Here is a 21,655-nt window from a genome sequence, read left to right on the forward strand (position 1 = left end):
CACGTGCTGTGACCACCTGCCAGTCCAGAGACTCTTGCCCGCTCACCTGGGAGCGCTCACCTGCTACCTGCCTGTTAGCCTACCTAGAGGCTCCGCCGTCACGTGCTGTGACCACCTGCCAGTCCAGAGACTCTTGCCCGCTCACCTGGGAGCGCTCATCTGCTACCTGCCTGTTAGCCTACCTAGAGGCTCCGCCGTCACGTGCTGTGACCACCTGCCAGTCCAGAGACTCTTGCCCGCTCACCTGGGAGCGCTCATCTGCTACCTGCCTGTTAGCCTACCTGGAGGCTCCGCCGTCACATGCTGTGACCACCTGCTTATCCTGAGACTCTCGCCTGCTCACCTGGGAGCACTCATCTGCCATCTGCCTGCTAGCCTACCTGGAGGCTCAGCCGTCACAGGTCGTACCTGCCCGTTTACCCAGAGACTGCCCCGGTCACTTGCCGTGACCTCCTGCCCGTTTACCCAGAGACTGCCCCGGTCACTTGCCGTGATCTCCTGCCCGTTTACCCAGAGACTGCCCCGGTCACTTGCCGTGACCTCCTGCCCGTTTACCCAGAGACTGTCCCGGTCACTTGCTGTGACCTCCTGCCCGTTTACCCAGAGACTGTCCCGGTCACTTGCTGTGACCTCCTGCCTGTTTACCCAGAGACTGTCCCGGTCACCTGCTGTGACCGCCTGCCTGTCTTCCCTGGTCGCCACCCGCTTCCTTACAAGGACTGCCCCCTTGTATAAGTTGCTCAGAGGTTCCGCCTCCCAGACCCGTTACAGTATGAAATATAGAGCTGTCTTCGTGTTAAGCTTTCCTTCTTTGTTTTTAAAAGTATAGTAAATTAGACAGAGCTAGCTTTTAAGGACTGTTATTTCCAATTAAAATACTTTCTTTCTTAGATAATGTTAGCCATCCGCTTTCTTCTGGGGGTGTAATAAAGTACTTGTTGCCCAGGTTCTGAGGGCAGACAAGAATTATACACTCAGACACTGGCTGTATGTTATTTTATTTCTCCGATGCATCGTATTTATTTATTTAATTTGAACCAAAAATGGCAGATTTGGAGATAATTATCTCAATCCAAATTCTTGGAAGGGCTACCGCAACAGTATCTAACCCCAGCTTATGATACAGAGAGCAGCACTAACAGAAGTGGGGCTGCCGGCCGTCCTCGGTGACACTGTACTTGTCAGTATCACTGGCAGTCACCAACAAAATGGCTCCACACTGTGATCCTAAATTTCATCCTCTCTTATCCTGTTACAAACACCCAGAAAGGGAAGAGAGGAGCGACATCACACACAAGTACAGTGTCCATTTAAGGACATGATCAGATATCAAAATCAAACATCAGAATGATGTCAGTTTGAGGCTAAATACCCTGTCTGACAGGTGTTTCTGACAAGTGACTTTAAGTGACTTTTACAACTATAATAATAATAAAAAAAAAAAAAAAAAAAAAAAAAAAAGTCACGGTTCGCTGATGGGGCTTGAACCCAAAATTCTGTTTCTAAAAACCAGCGCACTAAGCACTGAGCTATTAACTCAGTTAAAAAAACCTAAGAGTTATATTTGGTTATATGATTTTCAGTGCAAACCTGATTGAAACTCATTGGGACTTATGCACAGACTGCAAGCAAGACAAATTCAAATGATGTTTGATTTTGATGTGTGAGTCTGATGTGTAACTTTCTTCAAACATCAGAATCACAATGACTTTTAGTCACCCGGAGTATTTTCATGGTTGATCTCATAAGACAAAAAAAGCTTCTAGCTACTATCACTTGACTGGATAGCTCAATGGTAAGGCATCAGCTTCTGAAGCCACCGTGTCACAGTTTAAATCCCTATAGAAATATTATTTTTTTTTTTAATTATGCCTGTTTAGCACACAAACTACAGGGATGTTTTACTTTTAATATCTGACATTTTGATTGTCATCCTGACGTGTTAAGAGTTTCAGACACGCTGTCTATTTGCATGGTAAATTACATAGCCAAAGTAAATTGGGAGGCAAGAATTTACTACATATCTATTTCCAAGTGACTGTACATTTGCATAATTTCTTAAAGGGGTCTAATGATAAAATTTGTTTATTGTCAATTTTTCTTTCCATCCACCCAAGAACTGTCTGCAAACTCCCAATTTACTTTTGCTATGTAATTATTATTATATATCACTACCTAAATAATCAAATAATGAACCTATAGTTTAATGGTAAGGAATCTGTGTCACATAGTTTTGGTTTGAGAGGATAATAATAATAGTAATAATAATAATAGTAGTAATAATAATAATTAATAATAAAAAGTTCAGTGTCCCTACAGGTTTTTCTTGGCTTATGAGATTAACCATGATAATACTCAGGGGGTCTAAAAGTAATTGTGATTCTTATTCTGATGTGTGAGAAAAGTCAGATATCAAAGCCAAGCATCACTGAAGTTTTTGTGCTAGCCAACATCATTTAAAAAGCAATAGTTTATTTTTTCTGCACCTGCGATGTAAACTCAGAACGCCCACTCTGTGAGGCTAGAGAGTTACCATTCTGCCATAAGCTCAAATGATGCTGCCAGATGTTTTTTCTTGGTTTATGATATTTACTATGCAAATATTCATGGTGTCCGGAAGTCCTTCTGATTTTGATGTGTGATGAAAGTCAGGTATCAAACTCATTCATCAAACTCATACATCATTTGAATTTGGTTTGGACAATGACTGTGTGAAAGTCCTGATTACACTTGAAATAACATACCCAAGTACAATGCTTAATTCTCTTTAATAAGTGTATAGCTCACTGGTAAGTGTGTTGACTGGGAAAAATATGCTTTTGGGTGGTTCAAGTCCCAGTAGGGACACTCATCTTTTTATTATTATTACTAATAATGTATTATTATTATTACTATGACTATTATTATTATCCTTTCAAACCAAAACTATGTGACACATATGCCTTACCATTACACTGTAGGTTCATTATTTGATTATTTAGGTAGTGATATATAATAATAATTACATAGCAAAAGTAAATTGGGAGTTTGCAGACAGTTCTTGGGTGGATGGAAAGAAAAATTGACAATAAAGAAATGTTATCATTAGACCCCTTTAAGAAATTATGTAAATGTACAGTCACTTGGAAATAGATATGTAGTAAATTAGTGCCTCCCAATTTAGTTTGGCTATGTAATTTACCATGCAAATAGACAGCTTGTCTGAAACTCTTAACACGTCAGGATGACAATCAAAATGTCAGATATTAAAAGTAAAACACCCCTGTAGTTTGTGTGCTAAACAGGCATAATTTAAAAATAATAATATTCCTAATGGGATTTGAACAATGACACTTTAGTTTCAGAGGCTGATGCCTTACCATTGAGCTATCCAGGAAAGTGATAGGAACTAGCTGCTTTTCTTGTCTTATGAGATTCACCATGAAAATACTCAGGGTGACTAAAAGTCATTGTGATTCTCATTCTGAAGTTTGAAGAAAGTCACACATCAGACTCACATCAAAATCACACATCATTTGAATTTGGCTTGCTTGCAGTCTGTGCATAAGTCCCAATGAGTTTCATTATTATTACAGTTGTAAAAGTCACTTGTCAAAATCACTTTTCAGAATCACTTGTCAGGATCACTTGTCAGTCAGAGTATTTAGCCTAAAACTGACATCATTCTGATTTTTGATATCTGATCATATCCTAAAATGGACACTGTACTACAGAGACCCCTGTACATAAATATTAGGGCTCCAGCAACATCACATCTATTATACAGAGAATAACGCTATCTCTATAGCTCTGTACACAAGGACATAGAGATCAGACAAGGTCCTCATATTCAGGCAGCTTCTATTTTACTCCAACCCTCTTTATAAGAACAAGATCACAGTCTCATTATACCGAGCAGAGAAGCTCCAGGGACAAAGACCCCGTCTGGTCCTAACACGCTGGGGGCCCGGAGTATCCAGCCACGGAGCCCGGATTCTCTCATTTGTGGCCCCAGCGTTTCTTGTAGAATAAATCCCTTTCTCATCCAGTCCTGTAGTAATGACTTTGTTATCAGGTTTTGTAGGAGGGTTCGTCTGACTTCATCTTATGTTATCAATATCTGTGCGAGAAACAAGAGACGTCCGAGCGCAGTTTTACCGAGTGTCCAGTGTCAGTTCTTCTACAGTCTGATAAAGAGCCGCGGTGTCTCCGTCCGAACCTGGGAGTATAGAGCTGTATACAGCGTACATACCCGGCTCCGTACACACGCGGCTCCATACACACATGGCTCCGCTGTGTACACCTCATACACACACGGCTCCGCTCCGTACACCTCATACACACACAGCTCCGCACACCTCGTACACACATGGCTCTGTACACACATGGCTCCGCTCTGTACACCTCGTACACACGCGGCTCCGCTCCGTACACCTCGTACACGAGAGGCTCCGCTCCGCACACCTCGTACACACACGGCTCCGCTCCGTACACCTCGTACACGAGAGGCTCCGCTCCGTACACCTCGCACACACACGGCTCCGCTCCGTACACCACGTACACAAGCGGCTCTGCTCCGTACACCTCGTACACGCGCGGCTCTGCTCCGTACACCTCGTACACGCACGGCTCTGCTCCGTACACCTCGTACACGCACGGCTCTGCTCCGTACACCTCGTACACGCGCGGCTCCGCTCCGTACACCTCGTACACGCGCGGCTCCGCTCCGTACACCTCGTACACGCGCGGCTCCGCTCCGTACACCTCGTACACACGCGGCTCTGCTCCGTACACCTCGTACACACGCGGCTCTGCTCCGTACACCTCGCACACACACGGCTCCGCTCCGTACACCTCGTACACACGCGGCTCTGCTCCGTACACCTCGTACACACGCGGCTCCGCTCCGTACACCTCGTACACACGCGGCTCCGCTCCGTACACCTCGTACACACGCGGCTCCGCTCCGTACACACGCGGCTCCGCTCCGTACACCTCGTACACACGCGGCTCCGCTCCATACACCTCGTACACACGCGGCTCTGCTCCGTACACCTCGTACACACGCGGCTCCGCTCCGTACACCTCGTACACACGCGGCTCTGCTACATCCACACTGTAAACCCCTCCTGACCCCACACATAAACTTCAGCTCATCCAGCACCATGACAACCAGCACAGCAGAGTCCTGCATCCACTGAGGCCCCTGATCATGTGACCCCTGACTCCTCCCCTCCTGTGACCTCATCACAGGTCCTGTGCGCACAGAGCTGCCATATATGTGGTGGCGGCTCTGCAGGTGGAGGTATGTGGAGACTCCATTACTGGGCGCAGGGGCATTAACCCCTTCAGCACGGAGACTCTTTTGGGGTCTCTGTGTGGTGTGAACAGTGAGGTAACAGCTGTGGACAGAATGCGGCTTAGCTGGTTCCCGTGCACATTAGATCCATTCAGACGACTGCAGGATGAAGGACAGAAGCCCAGAGAAGTCCTCACAGAACACCATTATTCCTCTCTTAGCTCCAGCACAGTAATGTAGATACTAGTGATTATCTCTCCATTACTGGATCGAGTATCGGGGGAGTTCTAGACTGCCCCCCGTATGTCTTGTGTCTGTTATACGGCCAATATACATTCGGGCATTGCCTGCCATACACTGTAGTGCTGTAGCCATGTTTTCTACTGGCATTACTGCGATTGGCCGGCCGCATCTTGTTATCGGTAGTGATGAGGGAACGTGCTCCGATAAGGGGTTAACCGAGCACGCTCGAGCATAACTGAGTATCATCAGAGTGCTCGTATATTATGTTCGCATCCCTGCGTTTGCATGATTTGCGGCTGTTAAACAGCTTCAACATGTGAGGATTCCCTAACAAACAGGCAATCCCTGCATGTGTTGAGGCTGTCTAACATCCGCAAATCATGCAGACACAGGGACTCGAACATGATATACGAGCACTCCGATGACACTCAGTTATGCTCGGGCGTGCTCGGTTAACCCCTTATCTAAAGACCATTCGCTGATCACTAGTTCTTGGGTCTTACAGAAGACCCCGCAATGCGATGCTCGGCCCACTGTCCTCAGAAAGTATGGTAGTTCAAGGAGAGTTGTTATAGGAGGGAGTGCTTAGATTAATGTCCTCTCCCTCCCCCTAAATACTATAAAGTTGCACCCTTTAGTTCCTTCCATCTGGCAGTAAAAGATGTATTTCACCTTTTTTAAACCTATTAAATAAATAATGAATTTAAAAAAATGATGTGGAGTCCCCCTCCCTATTTTTGATAACCAGCTAAGGTAAAGAAAACAGCTTGGGGCTGATATTATCCAGCTGGGAAGGTCCATGGATATTGGCCCCTTCCAGCCTAAAAATACCAGTCCGCAGCAGCCCCAGAATTGGAAAATCCAATTTGATGCGACAAATTTTGGCACTTTGCCTGCCTCTTCCCAATTGCCGTGGTATGTTGGCAACCAGGGTAATATTTTTTGGGTTTACGTCAGCTGTGTATTGTCAACTGTTATCAATCCTAACAGTTAGTATTGGAGAAGCATCTATCAGACACCCCCATTACAAACCCAGTAAACTAAAAGAAAAAAAACCACACAAAAATATTTTTTTAGAAAACATTTCCCCGACAGACAACAGAGGAATAAAGTTCAGAGAAGAAGCTTCATAGAAAGACATTGAAGTTACAGACGTCATTTAACCCTTTGGGAGAAAGTGATTCCAGGGAGTAAATCCAGAACACGTCTCTGTAGAAGTTTACTGCGTTGTGATTGTGAATCCGCTGCGGTCGTCTCTTCTTACACCGACCGTCGGAGTTCAGAACTTTTATCACCAACTCTGAGAAATGTCTGGCCACGGTGGTCTCACCAAACTTCTGCTCTTCTTCATTCTTTTTTTTTGCAGCGGCCGCAGTGGATTTCATCCTAGACTCATTAGAGCCGAATAGAGGAGCGATGTTCCTTCAGTCTGATTGTAATTGATCGTGGTGTTTGTCCAATGTCCACTTTAAAGAAGTTGTTCACTACTTTATATGAACCCCCCCAACGTATCCCCCCCCGGGGCCCAGAAATGTTTTTGCAAATACCTTGCTGTGCCTTTTCTGCCTCTGAGCGGCGCTATCGCTGGCCGCTCAGCGGCATCACGTGACCCGTCACTGATGTCACGTCAAGTGAGGCGTGACATCAGTGACGCGCTCCCCGCAGTGGATGCTGGGCTGTGGGCGGGGTTACCCCGTGCATCACACCCAGGATCCACCGCGTGCTTTCCCAGTGAATGAGGAGAGGGAGAGTGCGCGGTGGATACCGGGTGTGATGCGCAGGGTAACCCCACCCACAGCCCAGCATCCACCGTGGAACTCAGAAGTGAGTACCCCCTGCTGCAGCTGGAACATGACGTGACATCAGATGTCAGAGCCGGCTGAACCGGGAGGTCACGTGATGCCTGTGAGCGGCCAGTGATAGCGCCGCTCACAGGCAGAAAAGGCACCACAGAGTATTTAGAGAAACACTTATGGGCCCTGGGGGAATACATTGAGGGATCATATAAAGTAGTGGACAACCCCTTTAACACAAGGGCACTTTACCGAGTAATTCACACCAGAAATATAGCCAGTAAAAACCACCAATATCCACAGGTGTCCCTTCTAATTGGTGGGAAAACTATCACCTCTAATAATCCTCACACCGTTCTGGAATGGATTTGAAAGAAAGTCTGTTTAGACACTTTAGCGTAATAGTATCAGCTCTAATCAAATGGTTAGAAAGCGATTTACCCTGAAGATTCACAAATTGTGGGGTTGTTTTAAAAATGTTATATTTATAGTGATTTTGTGAAGGAATCATGTATTGCTCCCATAGTACAGTGCCCCTTTCATGGTCCCCACACACAGTATACTGTTCCCTCTAGTACCGCCATCCACCCACACACTGTATAATGTCCGCACACTACCTCCATCCCCAATTTTTTTTTTTGGGGGTGTTTTTCATGTAATATATGGAAACCTACCGTATTTGCCGGAGTATAAGACGACCCCCAACTTTTACAGTTAAAACATAGAGTTTGGGATATACTCGCCGTATAAGACTACCCCTCTTCTAACGCAAATACTGTAAAAATTAAAAAAAAAATCTATTTGATTTCAATATGGTAATTTTAAAGTGATGAACCTTACCGACGATTGGCTGGTTGTTGTATACAAATCCTGCTTGGATTGGTCAGCTCTCCCTGCCTGCCCAGCCCTCCCTGTCTCCAAGACTATCAGAGCGGTAGCACATCCCTCTGGCCCTTGTATCATTACTGGTACCTCCTTCTCTGCCTCTCTGATCTTGCTCCTGAGGGCTACAGTGATGAGGTGAGGGGGATGCCTGCAGCTTGCTTCACTTAAACTTTCCCGGTGAGGCGCCCCCTCACCTCATCACTGCAGTCCTCAGGAGCGAGATCAGAGAGGCGGAGAAGGAGGTACTAGTAATAGGATACAAGGGCGGTCCAGAGGGATGTGCTACTGCCCTGATAGTCTTGGAGACAGGGAGGGCTTATAAATTACCATAAATACCTTATTTTTCGGACTATAAGACGCACTGGACCATAAGACTCACTTAGGTTTTAGAGGAGGAAAATAGAAAAAAATGTAAGCAAAAAATATGTTCACGATGTACTTTTAAGGGGGAGGGGGTCTTCTGCTGACACTAGTATAGGGGTATTGTCCCCCAATTCTGACAATATGCCCCATCCTGGTATATATGCCCCCCCCCCTTCCTTTTATACGTGCATCCCTCCATCCTGGTATGCCTGGAACCCGTCCATCCTGGTATGCAAGGCACCCCTCATCCCTGTCCCGGTATGCATGGCACCCCTCATCCCTGTCCCGGTATGCATGGCACCCCTCATCCCTGTCCCGGTATGCATGGCACCCCTCATCCCTGTCCCAGTATGCATGGCACCCCTCATCCCTGTCCCAGTATGCATGGCACCCCTCATCCCTGTCCTGGTATGCATGGTCCCCCTAATCCCCATCATGCTGCACATAAAAAAAAATAAACACTCCTACTCACCTTTCTTCTCTCTCCTCCAGAGCTGCATCCTGTCTGCCTGCACTGATCTCTCCATGTGAGCCGCGCATGACGTCACTACCATTCGCGGCTCACAAGGAGAGCTCAGCTGCCGGAAGTCACTGCTCCCCATGCCAGGACTGTGTGCGCGGGGAGCAGTGACTTCACTCTCCTTCATAGCCGGCACACAGCAGAGCCGCGCTGCGGCACCTGCTGCTGCCGTCTATCTCCTGGCCCGCTCATTAAAGGGCATGAATATTCACCCCCTCCCCACACCCATGGACGTAGAGAGAGGTTGAATATTCATGTCCTTTAACAGCGGGCACAGGCAATTCCGGCAGCAGCAGGAGCCGCAGCGTGGCTACACTGTGTACCACTATTAAAGAGCATGAATATTCAGTGCTCCCCACGCTCCATGAGCATGGGGAGCACTGAATATTCATTTTCTTTAGCAGCGGGGACAGTGTAGGCTGCAGCCTCCTGTGCCCCGCTCCCCCCACACCCCACACATCATATATATATACCCCCTCCTCCCACAGCTTTCGGAGTATAAGGGTATACGCCCTATAAGATGACACCCGGCGTATAAGACTACTCCTGACTTTTGAGAAGATTTTCAGGGGTTAAAAAGTCGTCTTATATGCCAATACGGTACATGAAAATGCTAAAAAACTCCTATCATATCCAGAGAAAAAAAATACATTGTATATGGAGAATTTGGCATCAAATACCTCTTGTGTTGGTGTTCTTACAAACAAGCTTTTATAAATGTCTCAAACTTCTGTGTGTGAATCAGACCTGAGATCTAACGGGATAGAAGATTACAGTCCGGAAACATTCATAAATAACGGCCGGTGGTGATCTAGTGGGTGACAGGACTCTGGCCAAATATGTTTCTAGAGCCGTAGAAGATGAAGATTTCGTCCTCATCATGAAGTAGTTATTCCTCATGTCACGTGTTATTAATATCTCCTGCAGTTTTGCTAATGCCGATTCCAGTGTCGGTAAATAAGACAAGACTTAGCAATACGGAAGATGAGTCCATGAGAAACGTGTTCAGCTGCAGACTCAAAGGAAGAAACTGCTTGTTGTCTGTGGCCTAAAATATATAGGTTTTATTACCAGATGTAAAGAAGAAAACTAAATAGTATAAAATAGTAAATCTCATATGTTTCCCCTTATTATCTCCAGTAATTGTATTATTACACAGGATTTTTATGAATTTACATCAGCTCATCATCTTCTCATTCAGGTCTCTACAATATCGGATCCTTTAAATAAGAAAATTTTTCTGATTCATCCATTAAACATGGATTTGGACAGGGACAAGATGGTGGAGAGGATATTACACCTCACCCTAGAGATCCTCTTCTGGCTTACTGGAGAGGTGAGAGATTCTGATGACGTCACATTACATCATTCTTATCTATGGGAATAACAGATGGACAGAACTGGAGAGGTGAGGACTCTGGAGATGTCTGGAGTGAGATTTATTAATGTGTCTCTCCATAACCAGGATTACACAGTAGTGAAGAAGACCTCTAGTGAGCGTTGTCAGGAACCTGTGTCTGAGGGATGGGGAAGAACCCTGAGCCCAATCACGGAGCTTCCATCTCACCCCCTGATACATGAGGACATCAATGACCAGAAGATCCTAGAACTCACCTACAAGATGATTGAGCTGCTGACTGGAGAGGTGACACTGCTGGGAATGCTGGGACATTATACAGTAACACTATGAAGGGATTGGGGGATGATTGTATCGTTGTATGTGTCAGGTTCCTATAAGGTGTCAGGATGTCGCCGTCTATTTCTCCATGGAGGAGTGGGAGTATTTAGAAGGACACAAAGATCTGTACAAGGACGTCATGATGGAGGTTCCCCAGCCCCTCACATCACCAGGTAATAGGACTAAATACACACGGCCTATAATTATCTGTATGTAATGAATGAATTCAGTCCCTGTATGTGTTTCCTCCAGATCTGTCCAGTAAGAAGACAACACCAGAGAGATGTCCCCGTCCTCTTCTTCCACAGGACTGTAAACAAGAAGATCTCAATGTTCCTCAGAATCATCAGGTAGATGGAGAGAAGGTGTCATGAGATCTCCCCTATGATGTGTAGAAGGCTTTGAAGGTCTTGTGTTCAGTCTTGTTTTATCCACCAGTATTATATGTTTTATACTTGTGTAATGAGAACGGTGGAGATGGCAGGATTAGAGCTGATCATAGATGGGACTTCTCATCTGTTTGTGACTTCTACAATATTTGTTTCAGGGTGAAGATCTGTCCCATATTAATACTACAGAGACATATGTAAGGGGTGATGAGCGGTGTAAAGAGGAGATTCCTACAGATAACCGTCCAGGTGAGTAGTAACCACTAAATGCAGAGAAGTCACAGATTCTTCTCAGATAATATAGCACTGCTGGAATAGGTGAACAAGTAGGGTCCATTCAAATAGCAAATGAAACTTGGCACTCAAACAGGCATAATTGTAATGTATTTAATTGCAGTCCAACACAGGTACAATTGTTTTGGTCCTCAAGACCTTCATCAGTGTGTACTGCAGCATAAAGACAAAAAAATTAAAAACTACATATATCAGACAAAAGCATAAAAAGTACCTTATTTTTCGGACTATAAGGCTCACCTAGGTTTTAGAGGAGGAAAATAGAAAAAAAAATGTAAGCAAAAAATGTGGTCATGAAGCCCTGTTAAGTTGTGAATATTCATGGCCTTTAATAGCGGGGACGCTGACAGCCGAGCGCAACTGGAGCCGCGCTGCGGCTACAGTGCGCGCTATTAGGGAGAATGAATGCTCACTGCTCCCCACGCACAGAGTCCCAGCGTGAGGAGCAGTGACTATTCCGGCACAGAGCTGGACACAGCACTGGAGGAGAGAGAAGGTGAGTATGAAAGTTTATTTTTTTTCTGTGCAGCTTGAAGGGGATCAGGGGATGCCAAGCATACCTGGATGAGGGGGCCATACATACAGGGATGAGGGGGGCCATGCATACAAGGATGAGGGGGGCCATACATACAAGGATGAGGGGGGCCATACATACAGGGATGAGGGGGGCCATGCATACAGGAATGAGGGGGGCCATGCATACAGGGATGAAGGGGGCCATGCATACCTGGATGAGGGGGGGCATACATACAGGGTGCCATACTTACCAGGAGCTGCGCTGCAGGCAGAGTGTGCCGGTTATTAAGGAAAATTAATATTCACTGCCATGGGCGTGGGGAGCAGTGAATATTAATTTTCTTTAGTAGTGGGCACAGTGTAGGCTGCAGCAGGCGGCTGCTGCCTCCTGTGCACCGCTACTCCGCCACTGTCGCTTCCCCCACATCCCCTACCACCCACAGCCACAGTATTTTATGTGTATCGGACTATAAGACGCACCCCCCCACTTTCCTCCAAAATTTTGGAGGAAAAAAGTGCGTCTTATAGTCCGAAAAATACAGTACTAGAAACAAACTGTCATAAAGTATTTCTGAAATTCATAATCATCTGAAAATCAAAATCATTGCAATAGAGAGCACATAATGGTTGTATAATAAGTGTGACCTACCAGACTGCTAGGAATATAGTTAAAAGTAAAAGCAGGAAGGACACAGTGTCTCAGTGGAAAGACAGGATCTAGGGAGACAAACAGCCATAAGAACACCAGCCTCATAGGGAATTATCCAATCGGTACCAGCAGATATATGTAGAAACATACCCAGTAGTGAGAGCAGGAAGTATGACAGGCGTGGAACATGGTATCCGCCGCTGGTTCCTAAGGTCGCCATGTTAAGGGAGGAGAAAGCCTAGTATATGTGGCGGGAACTAATGTCCCAGGAGACCAATCAGGGTGAACCGCTGGTGTAACGTTCCTGGAAGTGGACTGAAGCGTTAGGAGGCGGTGTCTGGATAGCAGTGACGTCACCGGAAGTGACGCCGTGTCAAGCGCTGCTATCAATTGCCTGAAGGCATAGGAGGTGTGACTGGAGAAACTGAGGGCGAACGTGCGTTCCACGGTGCAGGATGTGCATGTCAGAGGCTGCGTCCTGCGTTCCAACAGCAGGAAGACTGTGTTCTGAGTGGGTGGAGTGCGTTACAGAACAGGGGAGTTTGCGTTTTACTGTGTGATGAGGGATGGACGCCGTGCAGGACTATAGGACAAAAGAATAATAAGCCTGGAAATATCACAGGAGGTGAACAGGTGTAAGTGGATCAGCCTGTGGGCCGTGGAGGATGATGATCAGTGATTAAAATAAGGAGAAGCCGTTCTGCAACATAAAGAATACAAAATAAATACCATGATAATGAAAGAAAATTAATCTCTAAAATGACATGCAAATACTGTATCTCAAAACACATATATGTACACTCCCAACAGTGAAAAACTCAAGGCTGACAACAATGTGGTACAATTTATGCAGTTCTCTCTAAAATTATCACAGGAATGACAATTAAACATAATCCCTATTGAGCCCCCTGGGGGTAAGAGTTTGAAGTTCATGGATCTAAAAGGCCTCCCTTATCTTCAGTAGGCGTGCACGGTCACCTCCGCGTCTAGGGGAAAGCACCTGGTCAATGATCTGGAACTTGAGTTGAGATATGTTATGGCCTAATGTAACAAAATGTTGTAGCAAGAGTAGTAGTAGATTCTTACATCTAATTGTGGACTTATGCTTGTGGTTGTGTCGTGTCACCAATGTATGCCAGACCACAAGGGCATTTAATGAAGTATAATATGAAGTTGGTGTAACAGGTAAAATACCCTTTGACCGGGTATTGTTTACCAGTATGGGGATGGTAAATGGTGTTCCCATGTAGGATGTTGTTGCATTGGTGGCACTGCAAGCAGAGGAAGGTTCCCCTTAGGAATTTGTAAAAAACGTTGTTTAACCCAGGTATGTGTGAGGCCCACGTCGGCACGAACTAGTCAATCCTTGAGATTGGGTGCCTGTTTGAAACATGGAAAAAATGGTTGTTGGAACTCTGGGATGTGGGGATAAGCAGATTGTAGAATGTTTCAATGTCTCAGGATGGTTTTGTGCAAGATGTATGCGAACGGATGGTAAGTGTGGACAAACAGAATCTGGTTCATGGTTTTAGGATGGGTGTGAGCTGAAGGTGTGTTATGTTGGTGTAGGATTACAGGGGGATAGCCCCTTTCCTCAAATTTGTGGCACATTTCCGGTAACCTCTGTGAGTGTAATTGATCATTACTCACTATCCTATTTACCCGCTGGAACTGGGATTTTGGAATTGACCGTTTCATTTGTAAAGAGTGATTACTCGTAAAGTGTAAGAGACCGTTTTGATCGGTAGGTTTTGTGTATGTCAGTGGTTAGTAATCCTTGTTGGTCCTTGAGGACCTTGGTATCCAGGAAACTGATTTGATGAGAACTGTGAGTCATGGTAAAGCCCAGGTCTGTCCAGGAGGAGTTCAAAAGGTCATAGAACTCATTTAGAGATTCCTGTGGACACCCCTCATATGAAAAAAATGTCATCGATGTAATTTTTCCATGCGATGGAGTGAGTGTGGAAGAATGGATTAGAGTATACTATTTGGGCCTTGAAGGTGGCCATATGAGAGTTGGCATAAGGGGGGTCATGTCAGAGCCCATCGCTGTCCCTTTAGTCTTTAGGAAGTAAGCATCTTGAAACAAGAAATCATTTTTGTTAAGAACTAAGATCAGGAGTTCAATGCAAAGTTCAATGATAAGGGGATCTGTCTGTGACTCAAGAAACAGACTGTGTAAAGCACGTATACCTTTGGAGTGTGAAATACATGTATAGAGGCTGTTGACATCTAAAGAAACCAAGATGCATTTAGGGGGGGGACACATTTTAGGTCAGTGATAAAACTGAGGAAAGCTCCTGTATCTAGTAAAAAGGAGGGTTTTTTTTTAATCAAAGGTGTCAATATTTTGTCTAAGAAAATTGATAAAGGTGAAAGAAGCAAATCTGTTGAGGTTACTATAGGACGACCGCGAGGATGGTCAAGGCTTTTGTGAATTTTGAAGAGTACATAAAAGACAAGTGTGATGGGATGTTGCTTAGTGAGAAAATCACATGCCTTACTATCAATCACTCCTCTGGAGAGAAAATGTTCCAACACAGATGCTATTGCAGTCCTGACTTGATGTGTTGAGTCATGGGGTAGTTGTTGGTATGTGGAGTTATCGTTAAGTTGTCTATTGACTTCCAGGAGATAATCCCCTTTATACATCACTACTATGGCGCCCCCTTAGTCTGCCGGTTTGATGATAAGATTGCTCTCTTCCTGAAGGCTTCTGCAGGTCTGACTGTTAAGGGGAGAAATATTGGACTGGTAATGAAGCAGCCCTTTGTCTACCTTGGAATGCAAGTCCTGAAAGGCACTAGCCATGAAACCAATGAAAGTCTCGAGCGCATATAAGCCATGTGGAGGTCTGTATGAACTTTTGGGGCGTAGGCCGAGACTGGCAGCCGTGATGGAGGTATTGATGGAGGTATTGACATCAGAGAGGGTAGAGGAAATAGAAAAGGTATTGCCTAGTGTGTCATTGGCAAAGTGTGTCCTAAGGCGTAGTGAGAGATAAAAACACTGTAACTGCATATCAAGATTTAATGTGTTGTACTTGTTAGTGGGACAAAAAGATAACCCCTTCTGTAGTACAGAAAGTTGTGCAATACTCAAAGTCCTAGAGGAGATATTTACCACCAACCATGCTGTGCCTGGGAGCGGATCACTCGTCCACGTTTCCGCTTGTGTTGGCCACCTCTTCTGGTCTTCTGCTTCGGGAATATCTTTTTCGTTGACCTAAAAAAGGAGCAGAATTGGTAAAAAGGTCCCTCCTGTCCGTGTCCGAACTGGAGGTAGAAGAATCTGTAGTGGATTTGGCAAATCTGGGAGCATAATTTCTTGGTCTATCTGTTTTGCCATCTATAGACCCAGTCTTGCTCGTAATCTTCGGTATCTCTCGCAAACTTATTCCTTTTCTTGCTCTCCGTATCTCGTTGATGCTGGTCGATGTTCGTCTTGATTTTGTTTTGTAGAGTGATGAGCGAGTATGTTCTGTTAACTCTTTCGCCGAGTATGCTCTGGCCGAGCTCTGAGTATTTACAGCTGCTCGGTAATATGTTTGAATCGCTCCTGTGTGCATGATTTGCAACTGTTTGACAGCTTTATTACATGTGAGGAATGTGTAAGAAATAGACATTCCTCCCATGTATTAAAACTGTCAAACAGTCGGAAATCATGCACACGGGAGTGATTCAAACATATCACAGAGCAGCTGTAAATACTCGGAGCTCGGCCCCAGCATACTCGGCGAAAGGGTTAACAGAACATACTCGCTCATCACTAGTGCTGAGTTCTTCTGTAGAGATAGTAGCAGCAAGTTGAGTCTCAATATTTTTTACCTGTTCTTTGATCGATAGAATAGTCTTCTGTAAGTAGTCAACTGTTAGGGTCATAAGATCAAAAGAGCATTTATTAAGGATATGTTAACATTTTATGCAGTACTCAGACTGATCGCTAAACAGGGTTGGACGAATTGGGACCCTCAATCCCCTTAGAATCCTTTGTACTCTGAAATATTCCGTCAATGTGGCACAATGCAACTCGATGCTGGTGAAGTGGCGAAATTCTCGCTCTAAGGTATGTCCTCACGTCTCCTTCGGGGGAACTTTTAAGAAATCACATGATAGGTTAGATTGAGCAATGATATTGGATGTTTCCCCAGCATTATACGAGAACGTGGAAGAGGACATGACACTTCAGCGTGCTTACGTACTGGAGTAGATAATAGTGTAGAAAAACGCAGCACTGCTGGAATAGGTGTGCAAGTAGGGTCCAAAACCATTCAAATAGCAAATGAAACTTGGCACTCAAACAGGCATAATTTTAAAGTATTTAATTGCAGTCCAACACAGGTACAAACGTTTCGGTCCTCAAGACCTTCATCAGAGTGTACTGCAGCTTAAGCACAAAAAAATAAAAACTACAAATATCAGACAAAAACATAAAAGTACTAGAAACAAACTGTCATAAGGTAATTCTGAAATTCATAATCATCTGAAAATGCAAAACATTACAATAGAGAGCACATAATAGCGGTATAATAAGTATGTCAACTCAAGTTCCAGGTCATTGAACAGGTGCTTCCCCCTACATGCGGAGGTGACTGTGTACGCCTACTGAAGATAAGGGAGGCCTTTTGGATCCATGAACTTCAAACTCTTACCCCCAGGGGGCTCAATAGGGATTATGATTTATTGTCATTCCTGTGATAATTTTAGGGAGAACTGCATAAGATGTACCACATTGTTCTTGTTAACCTTGAGTTTTTCACTGTTGGAGTGTACATACAGTTAGGTCCATATATATTTGGACAGACAACATTTTTCTAATTTTGGTTCTAGACATTACCACAATGAATTTTAAACAAAACAATTCAGATGCAGTTGAAGTTCAGACTTTCAGCTTTCATTTGAGGGTATCCACATTAAAATTGGATGAAGGGTTTAGGAGTTTCAGCTCCTTAACATGTGCCACCCTGTTTTTAAAGGGACCAAAAGTAATTGGACAGATTAAGTAATTGTAAATAAAATGTTCATTTCTAGTACTTGGTTGAAAACCCTTTGTTGGCAATGACTGCCTGAAGTCTTGAACTCATGGACATCACCAGACGCTGTGTTTCCTCCTTTTTGATGCTCTGCCAGGCCTTCACTGCGGTGGTTTTAAGTTGCTGTTTGTTTGTGGGCCTTTCTGTCTGAAGTTTAGTCTTTAACAAGTGAAATGCATGCTCAATTGGGTTGAGATCAGGTGACGGACTTGGCCATTCAAGAATATTCCACTTCTTTGCTTTAATAAACTCCTGGGTTGCTTTGGCTTTATGTTTTGGGTCATTGGTCGTCGTTTCAAACTACAGATGGACAATCAGTTTGGCTGCATTTGGCTGGATCTGAGCACACAGTATGGCTCTGAATACATCAGAATTCATTCGGCTGCTTCTGTCCTGTGTCACATCATCAATAAACACTAGTGACCCAGTGCCACTGGCAACCATGCATGCCCAAGCCATCACACTGCCTCCGCTGTGTTTTACAGATGATGTGGTATGCTTTGGATCATGAGCCTTACCACGCCTTCGCCATACTTTTCTCTTTCCATCATTCTGGTAGAGGTTGATCTTGGTTTCATCTGTCCAAAGAATGTTCTTCCAGAACTGTGCTGGCTTTTTTAGATGTTTTTTAGCAAAGTCCAGTCTAGCCTTTTTCTTCTTGATGCTTATGAGTGGCTTGCACCGTGCAGTGAGCCCTCTGTATTTACTTTCATGCAGTCTTCTCTTTATGGTAGATTTGGATATTGATATGCCTACCTCCTGGAGAGTGTTGTTCACTTGGTTGGCTGTTGTGAAGGGGTTTCTTTTCACCATGGAGATTATTCTGCGATCATCCACCACTGTTGTCTTCCGTGGGCGCCCAGGTATTTTTGCATTGATGAGTTCACCAGTGCTTGCTTTCTTTCTCTGGATATGCCAAACTGTAGATTTTGCCACTCCTAATATTGTAGCAATTTCTCGGATGGTTTTTTTTCTGTTTTTGCAGCTTAAGGATGGCTTGTTTCACCTGCATGGAGAGCTCCTTTGACTGCATGTTTACTTCACAGCAAAACCTTCCAAATGCAAGCTCCCCACCTCAGGTCAACTCCAGGCCTTTTATCTGCTTAATTGAGAATGACATGACTCCAAGGCTATTTCATGGACAGGTGTGGGCAATCTCTTTGTTATGTCATTCTCAATTAAGCAGATAAAAGGCCTGGAGTTGACCTGAGGTGGGGAGCTTGCATTTGGAAGGTTTTGCTGTGAAGTAAACATGCAGTCAAAGGAGCTCTCCATGCAGGTGAAACAAGCCATCCTTAAGCTGCAAAAACAGAAAAAAAACCATCCGAGAAATTGCTACAATATTAGGAGTGGCAAAATCTACAGTTTGGCATATCCAGAGAAAGAAAGCAAGCACTGGTGAACTCATCAATGCAAAAATACCTGGGCGCCCACGGAAGACAACAGTGGTGGATGATCGCAGAATAATCTCCATGGTGAAAAGAAACCCCTTCACAACAGCCAACCAAGTGAACAACACTCTCCAGGAGGTAGGCATATCAATATCCAAATCTACCATAAAGAGAAGACTGCATGAAAGTAAATACAGAGGGCTCACTGCATGGTGCAAGCCACTCATAAGCATCAAGAAGAAAAAGGCTAGACTGGACTTTGCTAAAAAACATCTAAAAAAGCCAGCACAGTTCTGGAAGAACATTCTTTGGACAGATGAAACCAAGATCAACCTCTACCAGAATGATGGAAAGAGAAAAGTATGGCGAAGGCGTGGTACAGCTCATGATCCAAAGCATACCACATCATCTGTAAAACACAGCGGAGGCAGTGTGATGGCTTGGGCATGCATGGCTGCCAGTGGCACTGGGTCACTAGTGTTTATTGATGATGTGACACAGGACAGAAGCAGCCGAATGAATTCTGATGTATTCAGAGCCATACTGTGTGCTCAGATCCAGCCAAATGCAGCCAAACTGATTGTCCATCTGTAGTTTGAAACGACGACCAATGACCCAAAACATAAAGCCAAAGCAACCCAGGAGTTTATTAAAGCAAAGAAGTGGAATATTCTTGAATGGCCAAGTCAGTCACCTGATCTCAACCCAATTGAGCATGCATTTCACTTGTTAAAGACTAAACTTCAGACAGAAAGGCCCACAAACAAATAGCAACTTAAAACCACCGCAGTGAAGGCCTGGCAGAGCATCAAAAAGGAGGAAACACAGCGTCTGGTGATGTCCATGAGTTCAAGACTTCAGGCAGTCATTGCCAACAAAGGGTTTTCAACCAAGTACTAGAAATGAACATTTTATTTACAATTACTTAATCTGTCCAATTACTTTTGGTCCCTTTAAAAACAGGGTGGCACATGTTAAGGAGCTGAAACTCCTAAACCCTTCATCCAATTTTAATGTGGATACTCTCAAATGAAAGCTGAAAGTCTGAACTTCAACTGCATCTGAATTGTTTTGTTTAAAATTCATTGTGGTAATGTCTAGAACCAAAATTAGAAAAATGTTGTCTCTGTCCAAATATATATGGACCTAACTGTATATGTGTTTTGAGATACTGTATTTGCATGTCATTTAACGGAGATTAATTTTCTTTCATTATCATGGTATTTATTTTGTATTCTTTATGTTGCAGAACGGCTTCTCCATATTTTAATCACTGATCATCATCCTCCACGGCCCACAGGCTGATCACTTACACCTGTTCGCCTCCTGTGATATTTCCAGGCTTATTATTTTTTTGTCCTATAGTCCTGCACGGCTTCCATCCCTCATCCCACAGTGGAACGCAAACTCCCCTGTTCTGGAACGCACTCCACCCACTCAGAACACAGTCTTCCTGCTGTTGGAACGCATTACGCAGCCAAATCCGACACTATACGGCTGTACACTATTATCTGGGCACATGGCAGGTTAAGAAAGGAAGATGCGCCATTTAGCTATTTGAATGCAGATCTTGCTGGAATAGTTTGCAGACACAATGTATTGAGAGCACTGTTCATGGTCACCTGGCAGCTCAAAAGATGGCTACCATAAACAGGAATGGTGCTATCTACTCCAATTTCCATATCCGAAGGATTGTCTTGCTCATCACCCTTTAACCCCTTCACGACATTGGACTTATCCATACATCCAGGTCAGTAAGTACTTACCTACCTTGGATGTATAGATATGCCCAGTTGATTTTGCGTGCACAGGAGCTGGGCACGCACGATGGCCGCCGGGTGTCAGTTGATCTGACAGCTACACCTCAACTGTTCTTGGAATCAGTGTAGGGTATTAGTAACTTATTAACTAATTCCCGTAAGGCAAATAATCCCTCAACTCAAGATTCTCTATTAATATATATATTTACCAATAACAATAAAAGAAAATGTGTGCAATTTTAAAATTACAATGAATGTGTGGTCTTTATATGGTCTTGATGTAAAGCGTTATAATTTATTATTGAAGATAAAGACAAAAAGCCGGCACCTGTGTATTTCAGAGCCTCCTTAAGCAGCAATGTTACAAAAGCAGTCAGGACACCTCATCCCACACAAGCCGGACGCATATCTCAATGGAAACAGTGAGCAATCGTCTGTGTCAGTAAGAGGATAGATAGCACTCACTGACTGTAAAAATACCAGTCTTTATTTCATCACTTTAAAACCTAAGAGCGGGGGAGTATGTGGAACATATCGTGGATGACAGCCATTTCACGCTTCCTTGCGCTTCTACGGGTCTCAAGATGAATGCTATCTATCTTCTTACTGACACGTTCTAATTAGTGATGAGCGAGCATGCTCGTTACTCGAGATTTACGAGCATGCTCGGGCGAGCACCTAGTATCTTCAGAGTGCTCGGAGTTATGTTTGAATCACTCCCGTGTGCATGATTAGCAGGCATTTCTCACATGTATTAAAGCTGTCAAACAGTTGCAAATCATGCACAGAGGAGTGATTTAAACATAACACCGAGCACTCTGAAGATACTCTGTGCTCGCCCAAGCATGCTCGCTGAAAGGGTTA

General features: G+C 44.4%; 1 protein-coding gene across 1 annotated transcript in view; it reads left to right on the forward strand.

Annotated features, from left to right (window-relative positions):
* Positions 1–5,225: 5,225 nt before the first annotated feature.
* Positions 5,226–21,655, forward strand: part of LOC141178575 (uncharacterized) — a 31,279-nt gene continuing 14,849 nt past the window's right edge. Inside the window, exons 1-6 of the mRNA XM_073660453.1 lie at positions 5,226–5,284; positions 10,284–10,418; positions 10,548–10,727; positions 10,810–10,933; positions 11,013–11,110; positions 11,308–11,398. Coding sequence (XP_073516554.1) covers positions 10,341–10,418; positions 10,548–10,727; positions 10,810–10,933; positions 11,013–11,110; positions 11,308–11,398 — 571 coding nt within the window. The 5' untranslated portion in view covers positions 5,226–5,284; positions 10,284–10,340. The remainder of the gene's footprint in view (positions 5,285–10,283; positions 10,419–10,547; positions 10,728–10,809; positions 10,934–11,012; positions 11,111–11,307; positions 11,399–21,655) is intronic.

The sequence above is a fragment of the Phyllobates terribilis genome, unplaced genomic scaffold, assembly GCF_046119375.1.
Source record: "Phyllobates terribilis strain yellow unplaced genomic scaffold, ASM4611937v1 Scaffold_29__1_contigs__length_15306474, whole genome shotgun sequence".
NCBI lineage: Eukaryota > Metazoa > Chordata > Amphibia > Anura > Dendrobatidae > Phyllobates > Phyllobates terribilis.